Source organism: Arctopsyche grandis, chromosome 3 (genome assembly GCF_051622035.1).
Source record: "Arctopsyche grandis isolate Sample6627 chromosome 3, ASM5162203v2, whole genome shotgun sequence".
NCBI classification, from domain to species: Eukaryota; Metazoa; Arthropoda; class Insecta; order Trichoptera; family Hydropsychidae; genus Arctopsyche; species Arctopsyche grandis.
Genome location: NC_135357.1, coordinates 37,018,398 through 37,028,030, shown reverse-complemented (window position 1 = coordinate 37,028,030; position 9,633 = coordinate 37,018,398). Strand labels below are relative to the sequence as shown.

The 9,633-nt window shown below is 33.7% G+C and overlaps 1 protein-coding gene across 3 annotated transcripts in view; it reads left to right on the top strand.

Annotated features, from left to right (window-relative positions):
* Nucleotides 1-1,707: 1,707 nt before the first annotated feature.
* Nucleotides 1,708-9,633, top strand: part of LOC143910034 (ovochymase-2-like) — a 30,452-nt gene continuing 22,526 nt past the window's right edge. For all 3 annotated transcript variants that reach the window (XM_077428375.1, XM_077428373.1, XM_077428376.1), the window contains exons 1-4: nt 1,708-1,845; nt 8,286-8,328; nt 8,519-8,709; nt 9,168-9,377. In XM_077428375.1, coding sequence (XP_077284501.1) covers nt 1,797-1,845; nt 8,286-8,328; nt 8,519-8,709; nt 9,168-9,377 — 493 coding nt within the window. In that variant the 5' untranslated portion in view covers nt 1,708-1,796. The remainder of the gene's footprint in view (nt 1,846-8,285; nt 8,329-8,518; nt 8,710-9,167; nt 9,378-9,633) is intronic.

The following is a 9,633-nucleotide window of genomic DNA, read 5'->3' as shown; positions in this document are numbered from 1 at the left end:
CAGCGACTGTCTTGATGTGGTTGTGAAAGGTGAATTGAGGATTAAAAGTGATACCCAAGTCGACCATAGATTCCACACGCTTCAACAACACGGATCCAATGGAATATCCGTGACAATAGAGCGAATGCGCACGTCCATAACTCATAATGGCACATTTACTAGTATTCAGTTCAAGCCCTAAACTGGAACTCTAACACATCGTTAATATCCGCTTGAAGAAGAGAGGCTTGCCTCTCATCCTTAACAGCAAATAATAATTTAAGGTCGTCTGCAAATAAGAGACATGAAGCATTGCGCAATACTCTAGGGAGGTTATTAATAACTATTGCAAATAGTAAGGGGCCTAAAGTGGACCCCTGAGTTGCACCAGATCGTGTAACAAGGCGGTTTAAAAATAGTTAGAAATCCTTGTGGAACGGTCAGTTTTAGATTTAATGGCGAAAATCACAAACACAACACACCGCAATGGAACTGTCAAACTATTGTAAAAGTACCGTTAGCAGCGTAGGTAGTCATAAAAATCGAATGTACGGCCAGCATCTTCTGACGATCGCATATATCACTATCAACGTTCAGAACAATATGAGTGACCTAAATATATAAGAGAGATAATGAGAACCTATAGAGCAAATTTCATAAAATATAGAGTGAATTATAGGCGTTTAAACAATTAAAATCTTATATCGCCATATCAAGGCGAACAGGTTGAAGATACGGGACGAACGCTTATTAAACGTCAGGAAGATTTACTTTCCGCGTGTTTAAAACGCGTTGTATACGATATTTTATCTCCAACGTAATGGCAGACGATACATTAACGTGTATTGATGACCAAAATGAGCAAAATGGCAAAGTATGAAAATGATCGGATAAGAGATAAAAATGACCACTGACAAGAAAGCCATGTGAAACGTAAAGGAGGTATGTAAAAAATGAAGGAGATTCAAAAATACCATATCTAACAAATTGCTTCCTATCACTAGGATAAAAAGCAAAGAGATTAAGAAGACGTGGAGACAAGCCCAGTTCAGCTAAACTGATCAGAAGAGAGTCATTATTGACAAGATCAAGGGCTTTACGAAAGTCGAAGTAGGCTACATCAACTTGCTTCCCACCGTCAATTTTAGACATGGTATAATTTGAAAAGCAGGCAAGATTGGTGGTAGTGGAACGACATGCTGAAATTTCATGTTGCTCATCACACAACAATCTTTTGAACTGCATAAAAATCAAACGGTGAAGGATGTTATCAAAAACTTTGGGAATAGCCGAGATGATAGCAATAGGTCTATAATTTTCAACCTCATTTTCAGAGCCACTTTTGTGAATAGGAATAACTCTAGATAATTTGCACTTTACAGGATAATTACCAGAACCTATAATAAGGTTAAAAATAAAGTGAAGATGTTCTAAGAGCGAATTACAGCATGCCTTTAATACGTCAGGGGGCACACCGTCAGGCCCAACAGACCCCTTCAGTTTCAAGATTGCCATCTTAACATCTCCGAGCGAGACCCGCAATTATATAAGATATAGTGTGAAAGAGATAAAGTTATAGGCGTTTAAACAATTAAAATCTGAAAAAGCGAGAGGGTGGCAGACAATAAATTAACTTTTCCATCCAATTTTATTTGGGATTCCACTGTTTCGGGGTCAAATATTATCTTATATGCATATACATATAAGATAATATTTGTAATATAGTATATGCATATACATATGTACATACATATATGTAAGTGGTGAATGCGAAACGGTTCAGTTCTTTCAACTTCATCTCCAAGCGACAAATAGTCATGGCTCTGTGGACGTTGCCTGTTCTATCGCTGCTACTGATTGTCTTGGGTAAGAATAATAATAAATAAGGAAGGAATGTCTTGCCAACGTACTAAATGAAACTAATAAAACCTTGTAAAAAGGCTGAGCAGACCAAATAAAAAAAAAAGTGCAGATTTTTACTCCTATACAATCTTCAATATGTCTTACATATAAGAATACGTGTTATAGAATTAAGATTTTAAAAATTAAAATGTAGATACATACATGCATATATACATACATTACAAAATTTAGTATTTTTCATTCAATCATCAAACTAAATTCACGTTCACAATCGGCACTTGATGCTTTTTCTTCAACTACATATGAAAATAACTACATACATACATACATAACTACATACATACATACATATAATATATCATTCAATGTTTCTATACAGTCAGTTATATCATACTTTCATTTAATAAAATCTTAAAATCAATATATTGTTCCATTATTTTGTTCGCATGACATTACAATAGGGGTCCCCAACCTACGGCCCGCGAGCATTTTTCATCAGGCATTCAGCTCTTTTGACTAACTTATGAAATTTTATACGAGAAAAAATATTTAAAAAATGTGCCCTTCACGATTTCGGTAGAAGATATGGCTTTTAGGGTTCCAGGTAATAAAGCCCAAATCCCAAGAGAAGTTTTAAGTGAATCCCAAATGTCGTTTGGGATTCCGTCAATTTAGCATAATAAAAACCAACACCTTATTGGATAAAAGGCACAGTTTAAATGTTGCACATGCACACTCCGAACATTCAAGTTTCCGGACAAATTTTCTTTTATCACTTTATCAGGATAAGTGACGATTTGTCCGAGTGGTCGGATTTATTTTCTAAAATTCATTTATTGTTAACGAAGATTAAAGATTGGAAATTATCGATTTTCAAGCAAAGAAATCATTATTTAAAAATTGAAATTTGATCAAATTTATACCTACTCTTTTTAACACCTACACCGAATCCATCTTCCACGATGCTCTCCAAGAAGCGGAGAGTATTAAGGTGGGCGGCGAGACGATCATCAATATAAGATATGCTGATGACACGGCACTAGTTGCTGAAAATTACATGACCATGTACATCAAGAAAGCAATCGAAGAGGTCTGCGCATAAATCTAAAGAAGACAAAAATTATGATAGTAGATAGAATGCAAACAGACACCGGTGATCTAACGTTGGATGGAGAGGTGTTAGAAAGAGTGAAAAGATTCAAATACCTGGGTACCTGGCTGAATGAAGAGATGGACCCAGATAAGATCTAAGAATCCGCATCGTGATGGATAAAACAGCATTTATCAAAATAATGAAGCGGCGCTTACAAACAAGCATCTCAATCTTCATCAGAATCGCGAAGAGCTACGTCTGGACAGTATTACTACAGGGATGTGCGACGTGGACTCTGAAGACCAAGATGATCAGTCGCATCGAAGCTTTTGAGCTGTGGGTATACAGGCGTATGCGGAAGATTCCGTGGACCAAAAATATATCAAACAAAGTTGTCCTCGGCATGATGGTGAGAGGCAGGGAACTTGTTCTGTCATCAAGCGGAGAAAGATGGAGTACCTCGGACACATGATAGGCGGTCCAAAATACGAATTTCTCCGTTTGATAACCGTGGAGAAAATAGAAGGAAAAAAATGGATTGGCAGGAAAAAGTTATCTTGGCTTCGAAACATGAGCATGTGGACCGATATGAGCGCCGAAGAAATGTTTCGAACCGCTGAAGACCAATGCGGATATCTTCAAATAATCGACGAGGTGGTCGCCAACGTCCGGATCCGGACAAGGCATTAAGAAGAAGAAGAAGAAATTTATATCAATTTTTGATCGTACGTACATATGGGAATAGACGTTTTCCAAAATTAAATTTACTAAAACGATACATACATAACATATATCGATCATGCTTAATCGTGAAGAATTTTTACATCATTTTTTAGTTCTTCAAAACAAGCGCAAACAAAATAAAATCTACGCACATGTTCCATCAATATTACATAAAAGTACAAACATACATATTTATGATATGTATGTACATTAGACCCGGTTTTGTTTTTTTTGAAAAAAAATTACGTTTTCCTTCTCAAAATCAATCAAAATATAAAATTATTTGAAAGTAACATTATATTAAGCAAATAGTATTAGTGAGAAACAATATACATATATGGAATATTGGTAGTGGACTGGAGATGCGTTCAAATTTGTTCAAACTGGATTCCAATAAGATTTTTTTTCATCCAATCCACCATTCATTTTGAAATTCCGAGCCGGGCTTTTTCCCAAAAAGGCTCAGCACCCCTGATTTTTAATAAGAAATAATGATGCAATCATTTCTTATTAAATGTTGATATTTTACACATTAACGTTTTTTATTATCTTAAGTTGTTTTTATTATGTTCGTCGTCTATATCTTCGTCTGGAAATCTTGTATCCAAATAATCACAAAGCAGTTGAATAAATCTAAGAATTTCCAAATTATTTCTGTATATTATTATTAATATTTAAAATATTTTGAACCTCAACACTTGGAACATGTCATAAAAACTACTCTCTTATTTTATTTATTTTAGACCTTGCAGATTGGCGTGCTTACAAATGTTAAATTTGTCTTTTGCAAATTTTTGTTTAACGCTGCTAATTCCCCAAATATGTACATATATGATTATAAAGAATCATACAGGCGACTCAATATTGTAGACCTTTAAGATATTTCAAGCAGTATTCATCAATTGAGTCATTATACGAGTATTCTTCTACTTGCTCAGCGCAATAATCTATCAAAAAATAATTACTTATCAATTACATGATGAGCGCCGTAGGCAAATATTTTTAAAAGTTACTTTGGATAATTATATTTTAAATTGAATCCTTAATTCAGACAAAAATTATGTAATTAATTATGATAAAAATATCATAATTAGTGCCATAGGCATTTTTTTTAATTATACTTGAATTTAGAAAAAAATTATATTAATTTTTTCAATATCATTAACCAGGCACCTGTTTCCATGCATTATCTATTCTTACAATGTATAGATAGATCTTTTCTATGAGTAAAATAGTGCTGTTTACTCAAATGTTCAATTTCTTCTCTTACATGAGCAGCAACACTATTTATTTTTCCCAACATTACAGAAGTTCCATCGGTTCATTTTTTGCAAGTTATTCTCATTTTCGACTTTTTTATCTCTCTCACTACAGCAAGACTATCACAGTTATCAATTTAATAATTCCAACAAATATACAAGATATAGTTTGGCCAGAACACTATGCCAATAAACATCTTTCAATAGAAAATAGTCAATATAAAATAGTATTAACAGTGGGAAAAAATCCCAAGTGAAAATACGTACTTTTGACTTTTGATTTAAACTGGACGACTACTTAGAGAGATTTTAAAGTTTAAAAGTACTACAAATAAACGATAAAATACCCGACTATAGATTCCAATATTCATTTTGAACAGGAAATTGACAGATTTTGAGACGTCGACCGAACAACACCAAGATATAGAAAAATCGCGGGATTTAAAAAACACATATACATACATACATGTATGTCCGAATCTCGAGCCAATCAACATTTTTTATTCGTTCGTACCAGATTCGTATTTACTGGGCATATATCTATAAGAAAAGTCATATCTCGTCTCTGAACCATTTTTCGTGTCAAACAGTGCTATTTATAATATTTTTCAATACTTTAAGATAAATGTTATTTTTCTTGAGATAAAACACTATTTAAACATTAATTTAAAACAGAGGTTATCGTCCTAATATGTAATATCGAGGTAGCTATCGATGCTATAAATTAAATTCGATATTATGTACGTACATATTAGGGTTTCTGATTTCCCGAACTTTTTCAATTCCCGGGACACGAAACGGAGTCCGGGATCGTTCCCGGGATTCCCGGGATCCCACTTAAAGGACACATGTAAAATAAACATTTTTTTTTGAATTTCATTTATTTTTAATTAATAAAAAAATATTTATTTATTTACAAAATATAAAAAAGTAAACAATGCATAATACATTATATTAACTGGAAAAAATGTAATTATAAAAGTAAACATTATATAAAGTACCTTCTTAAGAATACTAAAATATTTAAATGAGAATCCGAAAGCCTATTTCTAGATTTGGTAAAAAAAGGTCAATGGGCAAATAGTATGGGAGGAAAACCCACGGCGGACAGAAATGAAATTGTAAGGATATATAGATAAATGTCTCTAGTTTATCATGGTAAGGGCCGCTTTCTTGTGGGTCTAGGAATATTGAAAAAAAAACTTATTCATATTTCACATTATTTATTCGGCGTGATCAATGTATTAGCATGTATATTTTAATATATAAGCATGTATATTTTAATTTCTTTTTTAAAATCGAGGTTATTTTCATTTACGTTATTTTGTATATTTGTATTTGATAACTCCTTATTTAATTCTTCATTCATCGTCAAATTTTTTCATCTTCATCCGAATCTAAAAGGGTTTCTACCACTGTGGAATCGTCAATACAAGAAGGATATACTAATAGTTTCAATGTAGGATACACATTCGCTTTTATTACAACACTCAAGAATGTTTTGTTCGGTATAAAATTAGAATTATTTAAAATTTGTGTTAAAAAATCAGTTTCAGGCTTCCTCTTTCTTTGATTTTAATTTTCAATTCTCGGAATAATTCATCGGTAAGGTCAAGTCCTTCGATATTGAGATTTTCCAAATATTGAATTACAAGAAACGATTTTGGCCAAACGCACATAACCATTATGCTTATAAAACTTCCACGTTCGGGGAATGCGCTGTACTTAGTGCTAAACAACAAACCTTTGAGAATATTTTACGACTATTTGTGTTTTTGATTTATTATTTCCCTTCGTGCACACGTGAAAATGTTGCATATTTTCAATTTTTTTTAAATCCAATTCCCGGGATTCGAGATAAGAATTCCCGGGACACGGGAAAACACAAATTCCGTGAATTCCCGGGATTGTCTGTCCCGGATCGACCCGGGTCAGAAACCCTAGACTACAAATGTATGTATGTACATAAGTCAACTTCTGATCTTTTGCGATGTACATATTTATTCCGATTTAAATAAATATAATTGTATTTGAATTTGAATCGTTTATAGAATCTTTGATTGCTAATTGTAAAATATGTGCCACACATTTTATTTCGATGAGATGAGGGAAAGAACAGTTTTCAATGGAAAATAGCATATTGGCTTCAAAATCTCTTTCATAATTAATATTCTGGTTTTCTTCGACTATTTCGGTTGCTAACAAGTTGACAAATTTGATTTTATTATATTAGCTCCATTATATTTTATCATATTTTTATATATTTATATATTTTATATATTTATCATGTATAGGTATGTACATTCCTATATATTCCTGTATATTCCATTAATTATATCATTCCAAAAGTATACATATACTTAAATCCACCGAAACGAAAAAACGAACCGAAAAAAATTTCGGTTCGGTTTCGGTTTTCGTTCCAGTAAAAATAAAGGTACATATATTCGGTTTTCGGTTCGGTTCCGGTTCCGGTCACATTGGAACTATCTGTAAGACGAGTGTATGTATGTTCATGATAATTTGAATAAGAATAAAATAAATATATAGATATTGTATAGATAAAGAGTCTCGTTTTTTCTGTCTGCCTTTATGGTGTCGAGACGTGGACCATGAAGGCGGCGGATAGACGGAGAATCGATGCCTTCGAGATGTGGTCCTGGAGACGGCTACTGCGCGTGCCTTGGACCGACAAACGCACGAATGTGTCTATTCTTGAAGAATTGAAAATCAAGGATAGATTGTCAACAATATGCCTGAAACGTATATTGCAGTTCTTCGGCCACATTGCACGAAGAGTTGAGGAGAGCCTGGAGCGGTTGGTTGTGGTTGGTAGCGTCGAAGGCAGAAGAGCCAGAGGCAGATCCCCCGCACGCTGGACTGACCAAGTATCTGCAGCGACGGGCGCTTCCACGGTAGCAAGTCTTCGCCTGGCTGAATTTAGAACTGAATGGAGGCAGCTGGTTGACCGCACATCATAGTCACGATCCTCAGTGATGAGGGAACCGACAGCAATAATGTATGTACATATATATACATAAATAAATATATATTGGTCGGCAGTGTCAGCACTGACTCGCTGACACTGCTGACCAATCACCGTTCAGCCGGACGCAATCGGTCTCTGGGGTACCAACTGTTAATAACTAACAATAACGTGCAACAACTAATTCAATCTACTATTACATTAAGTAATTATACATCAATTCTTACATATATATATATATATATATATATATATATATATATATATATATATATATATATATATATATATATATATATATATATATATATATATATATATATATATATATATATATATATATATACATATATACATATAAACTTCGCTTAACTTGTTTCAGATTCAAATAATGTGCAAAGCAGAAGTGGATTACCATCTCTCGGGTAAGGAATAATTATTATTCAATTTATGTATAGATAACTTCTACTTAATACTTCAGAAAGCAATTAGGAATATTTTAAATGGCTAAAATTTCGTTAAATTATGCACATTTTAATTTTGTACAATTAAAGCGTGCATCACACAATTTATTATTCGAAATATTCCCTCGAGGTAAATGTAGTGACGTTTCAGAAAGTGCATTGCTCCAGCTAAGCCGAAGAATGGCGATTACTTCATCAACCATGATGCAGTGAACGTAGGTGATCTCGTAAACGAATTTTCGATAATAACGTACCAGTGCAATAAAGGATATTCGATCGATGGGCCGGATGTCATATATTGTAGACCGAACGGGACATGGAGCGGTGCTATGAATTGTTCCAGTAAGTTTGTCACTATGAATAATCTAAAATTATGTCAAATAAGTATAAACAGTGGCGTCACTAGGGGTGATGTCATCTTGTGCCGTAAAGCAATTATCTCCCCACCTTCCCTCATTACAAACTTCCCCATGGAATTTCCTTTCATTTTAGACCATGCAAAATCAGGGTATTGCATGCAACAACAACAACAAACCTTTGAGAATATTTTACGATTCTTTGTGTATTTGATTTATTATTTCCCTTCGTGCAGTCGTGAAAATGTTGTATATTTTCAAGATTTTTTAAAATCCTATTCCCGGGATTCGAGATAAGAATTCCCGGGACACGGGACAACAAAAATTCCGAGAATTCCCGGGAATGTCTGTCCCGGGTCGACCCGGGACAGAAACTTTGTCACCCAAAAAATGGTATAAAATAACTTTTAATCTTTATCATATGTACATATGTATATATTGCAGGCCTATGTGAACCACTACATTCGTTAACTTTGGACTTATCGTGCTCATTCAACGATAAATTTATCAATTGCAACAAACCCATGCAAAGTGGCGCTTTTGTACATTCCAAATGCAAACATAATCACAGAAGAAATGATGCTAAAAAACCAAAATCTTCCAAATGCGTTGGCGGAAAATGGAACAATGTTATTAGCGAGTGTTCGCCGAGATGTTAGTATTCGATATCAAAGGTTTATCATAGCTTATGTGTGCATGAGAGTTTTGATCTATAAACAAGGTAAAAATTCATAATGTTCTTTTGATGGCTTATATATGTATGTATGTACCTACATATACATATATATTAAATACCTGAAAGAAATCCATTTTTTAATTGAACTGAATTTAATTGAATGTGTAATTATAGCCGTTGCGGCAACTAAAGATTGCAATACCGGTTTACCGGTATACCGGTAAATCGCCAAAA